At 41.1% G+C, this 14,487-nt stretch overlaps 1 protein-coding gene and 1 long non-coding RNA gene across 5 annotated transcripts in view; one reads left to right on the top strand and one right to left on the bottom strand.

The window, feature by feature from the left end:
- Positions 1–5,716, bottom strand: part of LOC113891205 — a 50,766-nt gene extending 45,050 nt beyond the window's left edge. For both annotated transcript variants that reach the window (XR_003510693.1, XR_003510692.1), the window contains exon 1: positions 5,114–5,716. This is a non-coding gene — a long non-coding RNA (uncharacterized LOC113891205). The remainder of the gene's footprint in view (positions 1–5,113) is intronic.
- Positions 1–14,487, top strand: part of MKLN1 (muskelin 1) — a 380,366-nt gene that overhangs the window by 170,158 nt on the left and 195,721 nt on the right. Inside the window, exon 1 of one of the 3 annotated variants that reach the window (XM_027538967.1) lies at positions 5,808–5,948. The exons of the other annotated variants lie outside the window; for them this stretch is intronic. Coding sequence (XP_027394768.1) covers positions 5,851–5,948 — 98 coding nt within the window. The 5' untranslated portion in view covers positions 5,808–5,850. Of the gene's footprint in view, positions 1–5,807; positions 5,949–14,487 lie in introns of those variants that run through there. 3 annotated transcript variants of the gene reach the window in all.

Here is a 14,487-nt window from a genome sequence, read left to right as displayed (position 1 = left end):
TGAGCCACCAGGGAAGCCCAAGAATACTGGAGTGGGTAGCCCATCCTTTCTTGAGTGGATCTTCCTGAACCAGGAATCAAACTGGGGTCTCCTATATTGCAGGCAGATTCTTTACTGACTGAGCTAGCAGGGAAGCCCCTTCATTAATTATATTAGGGAAAAAGAGACTGAGAATTAGGTGCTTGGATTCTAATAGATTCAGATCTGCAAACAGCCCAGTTGTAAAATGACCTTAGATGTCACATTGAACATATGTGGGTATTAGTTTCTTCATATTATTATTGCATAATAATATTGTGAAGAGAAATTCTTCTTTTTACAGCAGGGCTTGCCTACCACATAGCAAGCACACTGAGTATTGTGTTGTGCTTCAACTCTCCTAACCAGCTGGAAATTGTTAAAGAAACCATGAACTTTGAATGATCCTGGTAAGCTAAAGCAAAACCCTTAAAGGGCCTATCTGAAGACTTTTTTCCCTGACCAATGAAGTATGGGGCTTGTTTTAACCAATTATATATACAAAGCTGTGGATTTAGTCCAGCCTATTTAGAGTATTTGTTTGAATCTTTAATTAGTACAACACATTATGACAGCCCTTCCTAAAAATTAAAAAACACCTTTTCCCTCTCAGTCAATTGGTTATGTTCCTTTGCCTAGAAATAAAGTCAGCTGGATTTGTTTTGCTTTTAAACTCTTTATTATTTGACCATATCTTATCTTTGAATGGGCTTCCGTGGTGGCTCAGACGGTAAAGAATTTGCTTGCAATGCTGGAGCCCTGGGTTTGATCCCTGGGTTGGGAAGATCCTCTGGAGAAGGGAATGGCTACCCACTCCAGTATTCCTGCCTGGGGAATTCCATGGACAGAGGAGTCTGGCAGGCTACAGGCCATGGGGTTAGAGTCAGATACGACTGAGCAACTGACACTTTCAACACTAGCAACACTATCTTTGAATAGCACTTTACAGTTTGCTCAGTCTCTTCCCACCTGAAAGGAATGGGGATCCTATCAAACAAGATGGGCTCTTTGAAACGGAGATTCTGGCTCTGTTACTGACTAGCTATATTTCCTTGGATAAGTTACTGTAACAGTTAGGGTCCCAGCTGGAAACAGATGGCATTCTCAAATTGGGCAATTGGAGAGGTTTAATAAAGGGACTATTTATAAAGATCTGAGAACATACTGGGAAACCACAGGGAGCACGGGGAGGGGTTGGTTACTGGAACCCAGTACCAGAGAGCTGTGTAGAGAGGCCACTTGGGAGGACTTGTGACCTTTGGTTGAAAGGACAGTCAGCCCACTGTGCTTACAGTTAGAGAGGTCAGGGGAAGGCACACTCCAAGCTTACTCTCCTCCCTCCTACACATCTAGAAGGGCAAACTAAAGATAACAAACAATTAGTTAACCTTTCTGAGTCTTATTTTTCTTATTTGTGAAAAAGAGAATAACAATATTTCTCTCTCAGAGTTTTTGTGAGAATTAAAATGAGAACTTATAGCAAACAAGCTAGGCCCTCTTCTTTTGCTTGATTTTCAAACCTTCACTATGAAGTAGACAGATTTTATTACAGCCACTTTGCAGTAGTGGAAAATGAGATGCTGAGAAGTTGTGACTTTCCCAAGGTCTCATAGCTGGAAAAGTAGCTGAACTGGGATTGCAAACAAGATTTTTGATGTATACTCTGGGTTTCTTTCCCTTACTACTCCGTATCCCTTGATCCCCTTCTGCAGAAGGCTGCCACAGATGGTTTCTTCTTTCTAGAGCTGCTATACCCAGAGCTATACTGACTCTGCTATTTAGAAAAAAATTGATTAACCCAGGAATCAGTGCCTAAGCTTGCACTGATTGGTGAGATATGAAGAAGGTCAAGTGCCTATTTGAGGTGGTCTGATATAAGACTGACCAATATAGATCCCCACATTGGATGCTTGGCAATTCTACTTGGATATCCATTAGGCTTCCATTATAGTACATTGAAGTCAGAATTCTTGATTGCTTCTACCTCAAAACTGTTCTAACCCTAAATCTTCCTCTTTCAGTTAAAAGCATCACTAATTATTCAGTGGTGCAAACATGAAACCCAGGAATTATCCTCTTTTCATTTCTTCCTGCCTTCCCTCCCTCATCAGCAAGTCTAGCTGGCTTTACTCCCAAAATACATGCCAATTCAACCACTTCTCTCTACCTCCTCTGTTAGTGCAAGCCACCATCACTTCTTGCCTTGGCTTAACCTCTTGTCAAGTCTCCTCCCTCCAACTCTTGCCTCTTTCCATTCCATTTTCTGTTTTGCAGAGTGATTGTACAAAATGTGAAGTGGATCACATGGCTTGAATCCTCCTACAGGTTTCCCCTTCACATTTCCATGTCATGACTCCTTACCACGACTAAGGGCCCTATGTGTTCTGATTCTAGTCTCCCTCTCCATCACTATGCTACCACTACACTTTCTTCTTCAATTCCTCTCTCCCCTCAGGCCCATAGAGCTTACTTATTTTCTCTTCCCAGAATGTTTTTTATCAGCCTTTGCATGGGTGGCATTTTTGCACTGCACAGGTATTAGCTCAAACATTACCTTCTTAGAGACAGTTTCCCATCTGATCTAAATATTACTCCACTATAGTCTTTTATTAGCACCGAAAATGTGCAGAATAAAATTATCTAGTTGACTTGTTTACTACATTTATTATATGTTGGCCTGTCAGGATGTAAGCTTCATGAAAGCAGGGTCCTTGTCTGGCTTATCTGTTTATCCCTGCCTCCCTAGCCTCTAGGACAGGGCCTGGCATATCACAGCCTGTCAATAAATCTTTTTCTTTTTTGCAGGAAAAGACAGTGAATGGTGATAAGCCAAATATAATCAGTTACTCTCTCTGAGCAGTATTTGTTATGAGAAACATGTTGAGACATTATCAGGGAGTAAAGGAAGATTTCTATTAGGAGATGACAAGATAACTGGATTACTAGACCTGTTGATCCCTGAAAAATGATTATCCATTGTCCAGTTCTCCATGAGGTCATCAATATATACTAATCTTTGAGTGTGGGGAACTAGAATGGCTGCCTACAGTTTCCAGGCCTTTCCCAGTATCGTTACAATAAACCCCATCAACTAAGGCAATTCCCCAAAGGCAGAGGAGGTAAATACGTACCCTTAGGAGATCTGAACTATGGCTGACTTCCGTAGATTTTGAAATTTCTTTAGTCTTCTATTTCATTTTAACATTTATATGAATTTTGGGTTCAGAATCATAACATCCCTATCTGTATTTTTGTTAACATATGAATGCTTTAAATTATTGTACCATTTGTGAAATCTGTGGCGCAGGAAAGCCATGCTATCCTGGATCTTTACATTCTCTGAGGCTATCACACCTCAGGGATACATTTTTGTAGTTTGAGAAGTCCCTGGCATTCTTATTCCTTTTTAGCACAATTAATTCATTCTTCAATAAATATTTATTGAACACCCACTATACACAAGACTAACAGGATTAAGGATACATCTATGAACAAAATATGCATGAATCCTACCTTCAAGGGAGTTATAGTTTAGGAGGAGAGAATGAGAAATAAAGAGGAAATCAAAATGTATTGTGATGTTTGCTACAATAAGGAAGGAAGCTCAAGGTGACAAGAGAAATGTAAAAAAAAAAATGGCACCTAACCCCAAAACAGGTGATGACAACCAATTTTCCAGAATGAAATAATCTGGAAAACAAGCAGAATTTAGCAAGATGAAGAAAGTGGGGAGAGTATTCCAAGCTTGGCTTAGACTAAGCCCTACAGACCAGAGAGAGCACAGAATTATAGGCGCCAATTCAGCCAGTGTGTTAGTTTAGTGTGGCTGGAGTAAGGAGTGCAAAGGAGAAAGGAGAGAGGGAAGACTAGACAGGTAATCAAAGCAGGATATGAAAGGCCTATGCTAAGGACTTTCAGCGTTACCCGAAGGGAATAGAAAGTCACTGAAAAGAGTCCAAAACTAATTCCGAGTCCCAAACTAATTGAACTGAGTTATTATCTTAACCTTTATCTTAACCTTTTCCTCTTAAAAGTATCTCCCCCCCTCTCCCCCTGCCCAAATAACCACTAATCATCTTTGGAACTAATTTACCTTCTCTGGCCTCTTCCACTGTCTCTGTAGTCCCAATTTCATTTCTGGGGTTATAGCATTATGTCAAGAACCAAATACTTTTCTAACATGCTGCAACACACAGAACACATATGATTTTTTAAAGATTAACATACTGTTGCCTTTCTATTTGGCATTCTCCATCTGAGATGCTAGTGGAGGCCACTACCAAGCTCTCCCCTGTGGAAGCTGGAAGTCAGGAAAGGATTTGGGGAAGTTTGGGCAGATTGGAAAAGGAAATGGCAACCCACTCGGGTACTTAATCACTTTGGGCAGATTAAGGATTATAATGGGAAAAGAATACAAAGAGAGTACCAAGGTGTTTCAACTCGGTCATTCACTAAAAAACAAAAAAAAAACAAAAAAAAACAACAAAAAAAAACTGCTTTGCTTGAGTTTTTCCATCAGTCAGGTCAGGTGGAAACGAAGATGCTGTGCAGCAGGAGTAGAACCTCTTAGACGAGGAGAGAAGAGTTCTTGGTGTTGAAGTGGCTAAGACAAGGAATAGATATGCCCAACGCTAAACCAACAGGTATTTGATGGGAACATGACCTAAAGCTGCTAGATATTTCAAGTCAAGTGTTCATTTTTTTGATAAGAAGCCGGTGTGATGCCCATGGGCTTGCCTGGTGGCTCAGATGCTAAAGAATGTGCCTGCAATGTGGGAGACCTGGGTTTGATTCCTGGGTTGGGAAGATTCCCCTGGAGGAGGGGATGGCAACGCACTCCAGTATTCCTGCCTGGAGAATCCCATGGACAGAGAAGACTGGCGGGCTGAGAGGTCTATGGGGTCTATGACTCTATGGGGTCGCAAAGAGTCGGATACGACTGAGCGACTAAGCACACACACAATGACCATATGGAATTCCGAGCATACGGGCTGTTAGTCCCTCTGTGGTCATGTTCTTGAAACTCTCAGTCTCTTGCTCTTTCAGAATTTGGGGGCTAAATAAGTATCTGTCAGCTTAATGTAGGCAGACTTACCAGCTGGAAGAATGACGACACCCAGCTTCCCGACTCCTTCAGGGTTTTTCTGGCCTCTGGGTGAATGTCATTACTGAGCAAACGGATTGCGCAAGACGGGTCTGAGCGGGCTCCCAATAGATGCTTACCACGAAGGGCCTCACACACTGAAAACTGAGCAGGGCGAGAGGACACTCGAGACTTTCCTCTTCCTGTCTCCATGTGACTGTGTGGACCAGGCGACAAGACATTTAAAACCAGGACAACTCCAGAAGGAAGGGCCGTTAGCTATGCCACTGGTTTCCTTCAATGCGTTTCCTTAAAGAATTTAGAAACTGCAGTAAGCCGTGGTTTCCAGTCTCACTGGCGGTCCCTTCTCCAAGTTCTTCTCATTTTCCCATCCTGGCCCACAACTACAATTTATTTCTTTTCACAATATTTTTGGCCTTTCCCTTACCTCTGCTTTCAAGAAAAGTCATTTAAGCCACTCCTTTACAAGCCCCACTGGAGAGCCCCTCAGGTGCTCTCCCTCCAGGGCCAGTTTCCTCCAGTCAGTCATTCAGGAGAGTTCAGCGGCGGAGACCCCCAGAGTGAATAGCCAACCCTCGTGCATCTCACTGCCTCAGGCAGCGCTCACGACGCGAGACTCGGAGAGCTGATCGCCCAGGCGGGCCGCGGCCCCTTTAAGTGCAGGCCACGCCCCTTCCCTCCTCTCGGCTAGGCGGGCGGTCGGTGGCGGCTGCTTCGGTGCTGACAAGATGGCGGCTGGCGGGGCTGTTGCTGCGGCGCCTGAGTGCCGGCTTCTGCCCTACGCGCTACACAAGTGGAGCTCCTTCTCCTCCACCTACCTTCCCGAGTAAGTGCCGAGTCCTGGGCTCGTGCTGCCCTACTGTTCGGCGTAAGCACGGCTCGGGCAGGGGGGCCGTGGAGGGCAGCCGCGCCGAGAGGCCCAGGCGGGGCCTGGTGAGGGGGACGCGCGGCCTCCGGAGTCTCATTGCAGCTGCCAAGAGCCCTTGCCAGCCCCCGCCTCGGGGAGGGGTTAGGATTCGGAGAGCAAGGTCTGGGTGAAAGGGGCGAGGTGTGTGGCGGCGCCGGGACGCGTAGGACAGCGGGGAGCCAGGTGATGCTGCGGCCGTGTTTGGGAGTTGAGAAGGGCTTGGGGGCGGGCAGCTCAGGGACGTGAAGGCAGGAGTCGGGGCTCTCAGGGTCGGGACCGCGGACAAACTGGTGAAGATGTCTTAAGGGCGCCGAGGGCTCCGGAGACGCGGGGGGAAGGTTCAGTCGGTTGCTGCCGGGACGAAGTGTAAGGCTGAGTAGAGTGATTCTTCCTGGGGGAGGGGGGCGGTGGTCATTAAAAGTGATTAGCTCCAGAGGAGTGGTAAAAGTCACAGGCGGCCGAAAAGTTGTGAAGTCTTTGCAAGTGGGGATACGTTGTAGGATTTGCAGAGGGTACCTTTTCCGGTTGGCAGTTCTGAAAAAGAGAGTGGGCAGGAGAGACATTACAGAAGAGTTCCATTATATGATGGCTCAGAGCTTAGATTTATGTAAACACAGACCAACTTCCCAGCCCAGAAGCTCAAATACAAACAAAAAAGTCTGACTTGAATGAATCTGACTTCCAGTACTTGCTTGGTCTGAATCTCCAACTTAGGTGTTAAAAAGAATTGCAGAAGAACTGTATGTTTTTCTGTAGCAGATTGCTTCTGAAATGCTGACAGTACTTTGGTTCAGTATTTATTTAGCTTTAGCTCGTCTTGGAGAGAAGGAGCAAAGCGAACTCCGGTTTTATCAATACATACTGATAGAGAAACGAGCTTAGTGAGGTTTTAAGATGCGTGCAGACCCTGAAGAAAAGTGCTGATTGTCCCCCTGGATCATCATTTTACAAGTCCAGAAATGATTTTATGAGCAAAACAAGTTACATATCATATGTTTTTATGTTACTGAACAAATAAAGTGACTAGATATGTGAAGCATAACTCAAAAGTTTGCCACCTGTATTTCTAAAGTTCTTCACGCTTTCTCAAATGTGATTTCTCTAGTCAAATCAGTCAAAAATCTAAAAATGGATCTATAACCACAAGAATCTAACTCTCTTGACTGCCAGCCCATTGTCCTGTTCTCCAGGTCGAGGGTTGGCCGTAAGGCCTTTAGTAGGATGGGGTTCAGTGAAGGATGCCAAGTGACCTGTGGCCTGATGTGGCCTGTGTGTCCTGTTGATGGCTGCTGTGTGACTGTGTCCCTGATTGATAATGACATCCAACTTTTAATGTGAGAGTAAACCAGGTAAACATTCCAGCTCTCAGCTGGAGTTGAAATGTGTCCCTTGGTACTTGACTTCTGATTTTCAGGGCTTACCAAATTGTTGAGTCTGAAGGTAATCATCATTTTTCTGTACCCAAGTTAGGATCACATAGAGTTGGGAAATGGTTTGGCATTGTTTGATCTAATAACTCTGGGAACATTTTCCTGGTTTCAAGTTAGACTGCTTCTAGGATTTCACTCCTTAAATTTCTGTTCATGGGGTGAGACTTGGGTATCATAATCTGAGTTAGGAATAAAAAGGAAACATAGGTTTTAAGCAGGCAGTGATTTAGTGGGATGGCAACTTTACTTTGACTTTGTCTCATTATCCTGGCCCCAGATTTGAAGTGGACAGCATACTAAATTTGGAGTTAAGACAGCCATTTGTAATAGGAGAAATCGATTGCAGTTTTCTCAGATATATTTGTAAACTAGTATTTAATGCATATTTAACTTTCAAACAATTTCATTTATTGTGTTTTTAGTCTTTATGATATTCTGTTGACTTATGCAGTATAGTTTTTATTTTAAAGCACTAAACTATTATAGTAGGGGAGTAATCTGAACTTTTTCTTCGAAGGAGTTGAGTATTATGGATCTTGGGTTTGAGAGTTTCATGTCTGCTGGATTGGTGTATGCCATACCTGAACTTCTAATTGCAAATAAGGATGACTGTGAACTTCTATTGGCAAGTAAGGCTAAGTTGTAGCTGTGTATGCTAGGAAGCTTAAGGAAGGGATTGACTTTATTTACTTTGGCCCTAAAGTCTTAACAGCAATTAATTTAAGTAATTAATTTACTGGCAGTGACAGTCATGTTAAAGTCTAATTTTAAGTAAAGCCTTTTGTTGAAATTGTCTGGAAAAAAGTGAAAATGTTCACTCAGTTCTGTCTGACTCTTTTCAACCCCATGGACTATAGCCTGCTGGGCTCATCTGTCCATGGAATTCTCCAGGCAAGAATACTAGAGTTGGTAGCCGTTCCCTTCTGCAGGGATCTTCCTGACCCAGGGGTCCAACCCAGATCTCTTGCATTGCAAGTGGATTCTTTACCATCTAAGCCAACAGAGAATAATCCTCTGGAAAAGGGCATGGCTACCCGCTCTAGTATTCTTGCCAGGAGAATTCCATGGACAGAGGAGCCTGGTGGACTACAGTCCATGGGGTTGCAAAGAGTCGGACATGATTGAGCGACTAGCAATGAAATTGTCTACAGAGTAGCAAATATTTATTGATTATAAGTCACTGATCAAGGCATCTTGAGGGGTAATAATGAGTCAGTAACAACAATGGGGAACATAATGTGCCTTCCATTTGCTAGGCACACTTATGAACCCATAAGTGTATTACCTCATTTCATCCTCACAGCAGTTATGTGAAAAGTCTTCATTTTCAGCTGAAGCAACAGACATGGAGACATTAAAATTTGCCTCTGGTCAAGTTTAACTCCTGTACAGAATCAGGATTTGAACTCAGGCAGTCAGGCTTGGCTTTGGAGCTGTTCTGCTTTTGCACAAAGGTGGAGAAGATTTGAAAGGGTTATTGTATTAAAGGCACTTACATTTTAGTTCTGAAAGATATTGTGAAGTCATAAAATAAAAAAGAAAAGAAAAATTCAGATCTTAGATTTTTTTTCTAAAGACTTAAACTTTTTCTTTCAAAGGCAGTAAAGAACATTTTTCTTCTAACCCTTTTAGTTTTATTTGGACTTCAAAAATGTTACAGCAGATTGCATTATAGATAACACAATTTTATTTTGAAACTAATGAAGTAGCCTTTGACTTTTCAGTGTGCTTAAAAAGTTTGCTTGTGTTTTACCTTTTTCTGAAGTTTACAGCTACTCTGGGAATTAAGAGAAATGCATCTGTTTAAATGATGGTTAATTCTTAGATGCATTCTTATATGTAAAAATATTTTATAAACTGCTGATCTCTGTACTCAGATGTGTATTGTTCTTGCTAATAGTGATACTACAATTTATGGAGCACCTACTGTATGCAAGATGATTTTTGTATATAATTTTACCAAATCCTTAACTGCAAACCTGGTGGATAGGTATTATTGTATCTGTTTTGCATACGAGGAAACCAAGGTCCTTATAGGTCAAGTAACTTGCCCAAGGTCAGAGTTTTCAGGAGGCTTGGCAAGTTCTCAGATTTAAAAACTCTTGTGTGTGCCTCTAGTAATCACTCCTCTGAGTACCTCCTAATGAATCAGGCACCATGTTTAGGACTTAGCATGTTTCCTTGATTTCGTCTTCAGAAAAACTCTATGATAAATATTATCATTCTCTTTTATAGCTAGGGAAACTGGGGTTCAGAGAGGTAAGATAAATTGTCTACTTCTAAGAGCTGAAAGGGTAGGAGATATGACTCTGATCTTGGACTTCCTGACCTCTGTTATACAGAGGTCAGAATACAGGAATACAGATTAAAAAGTGCTATAAGTTAGAATGGAGAGAGGGAAAGATATTTAGATATACTATATTATCTTGACATTTAAGTTTTAATGTATTAATATAAAAATTGGGAGGACCTTTGAAAGTATATGTACATGTTAAGTAATTTTATTAATATGGGATGATCCTTGTTTACATATAGTGAAAGACTTCATTAGTTTAGGTAGTAAAATTGGATACATTTTGAAATGTTAACCTTTTTTTGTCTGTTAGTCTTTTGTATTAAAATCAAACATTATTTAAAACTGTATGTAGAATAAAAGATGAACGTATCTCAGGGCTTCCTGGGTGGCTCTGTGGTAACGAATCAGACACGAGTTTGATTCCTGATCCAGGAAAATCCCACGTGCTGGGGAGCAACTAAGCCTGTGTGCCACAAGTATAGAGCCTGTGCTCTAGATCCTGGGAGCCACAACTGTCGAGCCCACATGCTGCAACTGCTGAGCCCATGCGCCACAACTCCTGAAGCCCGCAACGCTAGAGCCTGTGCTCCAAAAAAGGAGAAGCCACCGCAGTAAGAAGCCACACCCAGAGCATTGTCCCTGCTCACCTCAACTAGGGAAAAGCTCACGCAGCAACAAAGACTCAGCGCAGCCAAGAAAAGTAAATAAATTAAATTAATAAATAAAATAATAAAAAACACTGATTTGCATTTTAGAAGAGAGATGAACCTATTTCAGCTATTTTAAAATTTTACATTTAAAAGTGAATATGTTTTTTCTAATTGCCAAAAAACACCCATCCTGAGTTATGGGAGGAATATTTGCAAAATAGACTCATAGAAACAAAATTTAAATTATTCTCAATCCTACCACCCAGAGATAGCTAATCACCCTGCAATATTCCAGATATTCCGTTATGTCTGTATCTATTTTCCAGTTTGATATTGTCCCTCTGTTGCTGTTCTGTATTCTTTTTCCTTCTTAATATGTGATAAATATTTCCTCATGTTATTAAATATTCTTTTATATTATCATTTGTTATGGATATATTATCTGTATTATGATTTTATGGCATTTTATTTCATTGACCCCCTATTTTGGAATGTTTAGGCTCCCTGAGTTTGTTTTGTTTTTATTGTTCTTTGGCCATTAGGAGTAATAAGGCATTTTGCCTTATAGAAACAAATCTTGAATTCATTTATGAAGAGATCTGAGATGTTGAATTGTTGGATTAAAGATATCAGATTATTTTTCTGCTGTTGGTGTAGGAAACTCTGTTTCTGTGTACCCTGGCTTTACTTTGGTATTATCCTTAGTAATCTGGGGTTAAGAATGTGGTTTTGGTCAGATAGGTCCTTAGAGATGTCTAGCGAGTGGTTACATAATTCAAAGGTGACATTGCTCCTTGTCATTTCTTTTTTCTTCTCTCTCATCTTCGTTTATTTTAGCTTTTAAATGGATTTTTAGTTTGTTAATCATATACATTTGAAAAATAGAACACATTTGTGAGATTTATTATTTGTTTGGAATATAGGCAGTGATTACTGTGCATACAAATTTGAGAATTTGTTACAATCCTGTAGGCTTCTGAAACCCAGGAGTTGTGAATCCCTAGTTTGGAGTTATTTGGAGTCCCCTGGAGACTGGGGACTGTCATGCTTTTTCTTTCTTTCCTACTCCTTTTTCCCTTTCCCTAAACTAAAATTAGTACTGGCCTGACTTAGGAGCCTTACTATTCACTGATTGTTCTAAGACTGATATTTTCAGTCTGGTGGTCTTAGAACTTTAGGAAAATAAAGATACCAGGATATAGGAAAAGTTTGAGATGCATCATGAACTGGAGATTGAATCTGTGGAGCTGACTCCTAGGATTGGATCTTTGCGATTTTTATGAAGATGTTCTCTGAGCATTGTCAGTTTCCTTCTATGTAGCAATACTTTTTATCTTGATCAAATACTAGGAGGTTTAGTATTATGTTTACTTTTTCTTTCTTTTTTTGGCAGATAGGCAAATAGCTCTGTTATTTGCATTAACTTTTTTTTTAAGGCTGATCCAAGGATGTTCTGCATGTTGATAAGATACATTTCAGCTGTTGCTGGTGATCTGACTTTGCTTTTTTTCAGTTGTTCAGTTACTCATCTTTGGAATTATGAGAGATTTTCCAGTAGATTAAAACAAATACTTTTATTTATTTATCTTCGGCTGCGCTGGGTTTTTGTTGCTGCTTGGGCTCTGCTCTAGTTGCAGTGCAGGCTTCTCACCTCAGTGGCTTCTCTTCTGTGGAGCACCAGCTGTAAGGCACGCAGGCTTCAGATGTTGGGGCTCCTGCGCTCTACGGCACAGGCTCAGTAGATGTGGCACACGGGCTTAGCTGCTCCATGGCGTGTGGGATCTTCCCGGACCGCGGATTGAATCCGTGTCCCCTGCATTGGCAGGCGAATTCTTTACCACTGAGACACCAGAGAATTCCCTCCAATAGATTTTAATTTTAGAAATGTAGCTATTAGCACCTAAGAATGGTTTTGTTTGTATTTATTCTGTTTGGGGTTTCTGATACCTCTTGAATTTATAGTATGACTCTCATTAGTTCAGAAAAAAATTTCCAAACTAATTTTTTCAAATATTCTTTCTACCCGCTTTTTTTCCTTTTTCCTTTTCTGACTTTGCTTAAATCCATACTATACCTTTTGTCTTGTCCTATATATCCTTTATGCTTTTTTCTGTTTTTTAATCTTTTTTTTTCCCTTCTGCTTGTTTCTCATTCTGGATAGGCTTTACTTAGCTGTGCTCCAGGTTCACTAGTCCTCTATTCTGGCATGCCTTGTCAGCTTTTGATCCCATTTATTTTATTCTTGATTTCAGCTATTTTTTTTTAGTGCTAGACTTTTCGTTTGATTTTCCCTCTTTTAAAAAATAGATTCTAATTCTCTGGTGAAAATCTCCATATTGTGGTCTGTTTTCTTGACATCAGCCAAATTGCTTAAGAGTCTGTCTGAAAACTCCACTGTCTGAATCACTTTTAGGTCTCTTTCTAGTTTCTTTTTTCACACATTTTTATCTTGGTGGTTGTTATTATTATTACCATTATTTTGGGGAGTAACTTTTGATTAAATACCAGACATTATATTTAGAATTTTAGATACAATTAGAAATTATAGTTAGTTGCGTATACTGTTTTAGCATTTCTCTAGAGAAGGTTCTCTCATCTTCTGGCAGGCAGGTAAAATGGTGGCAAATCACCTCAACAGTTCGGAATTGAGCTGACTTGAGGCTGGGTTCAGATTTTGTGAACATCTGTCTTGTACAACTTTGGTAGCCCTCCAGGGAGCAGCTGAGAGACTGGGTGTTTCTCGGGCTTCCTCTGCTTTTGCATTCCCAACAGCATGCGACTCTTAAAAGCAGGAGCTCCTTACTTTCAGTTGTTTTCTGCTGGCTTTTTAGCTTTTTGCTTTTTTCGTTTTAGGAGTTGACAAATGCTTTAAGAGGAAAATCAGTACACATTGTCAGGTTTGTTCTTTTATACCTTCCTTTTCTATAGGATCTTAATCCCTCAAGTCTGGTATGTCATGGCAAGATCCACTTACCAAGTTTTGTCCCTTTACCTCCTTGAAAATCCCAAAACCTCTGCTGACTTTTCTGCCCTTTAGCAGCTGTCCTTTCTTCGCTTCTCAGCTCCTTATCTTAAAATTTTTTTTTTAATTTATTGTTTATTTGGCTGCACTGGGTCTTAGTTTTGGCACATGGAATTTTTAGTTGTGACCTATGCGATTTAGTTCCTTGACCAGGGATTGAACTCAGGTCCCCTGCATTCGGAGCATGGAGTCTTAGCCACTGAACCACCCAGGAAGTCCCTCAGCCCCTCTTCTGTGCCATTAAAGAAATAGCCGGAATGCCCTGAGAGGGAAAGCTGCACAGAATCTGGGGCTCCTTTTAACAAGTTCTTTGTTATTTCAAATCCTGACTACCTCAGAAAGTCTCTGATACCTTAAGAACTTTACAGCTTTTCTGGTTATAAAAGGTGATGTTGGTCTGCTGTGGGCTATTCTGTCATAACCAAAAGCAAAAATCTTTCTGGGTTTGGTACTTATGGAGTAGACTTACATTTTGTAGGCTTCTGAATTCTTTATGGTTATGTTAATGTACTGTCCTAACACCTGGGCCCCACATATTTTTGCTCAATGTTTTCCATCATTTTGCATTTAGATACCGTAACTGCTTATTCCTAATATCTGGTGGGAAAATTTAGGGACTATAAATAACATTATTTGTTAGCAGCTGTTTTAAATATTTATTGACTCTTTTGAGACTTATTTGTTTCTGAGGTCCAGAAATTGAGAGTTTAACGTTTGTCATTGTTGTTCAGTAGCTAAGTTGTGTCCGACTCATTGCAACCCCATGGACTACAGCACACCTTCTCCCAGAGTTTGCTCAAACTCATGTCCATTGAATTGGTGATGCCATCCAACCATCTCATCCTCTGCCACACTCTTCTCCTCCCACCTTCCATCTTTGCCAGCATCAGGGTCTTTCTCAGTGAGTTGGCACTTTGCATCAGGTGGCCAGAGGATTGGAGCTTCAGCATCAGTCCGTCCAATGAAGAAAATTCAGGGTTGGTTTCCTTTAGGACTGACTGGTTTGTCTCCTTGCTGTCCAAGGGACTCTCAGAGTCTTCTTCAGCACCATGATTTGAAG

The sequence above is a fragment of the Bos indicus x Bos taurus genome, chromosome 4 (genome assembly GCF_003369695.1).
Source record: "Bos indicus x Bos taurus breed Angus x Brahman F1 hybrid chromosome 4, Bos_hybrid_MaternalHap_v2.0, whole genome shotgun sequence".
Lineage (NCBI taxonomy): Eukaryota > Metazoa > Chordata > Mammalia > Artiodactyla > Bovidae > Bos > Bos indicus x Bos taurus.
The sequence above is the reverse complement of the archived record's forward strand: the minus strand, read 5'-3'. Positions and strand labels throughout refer to the sequence as shown.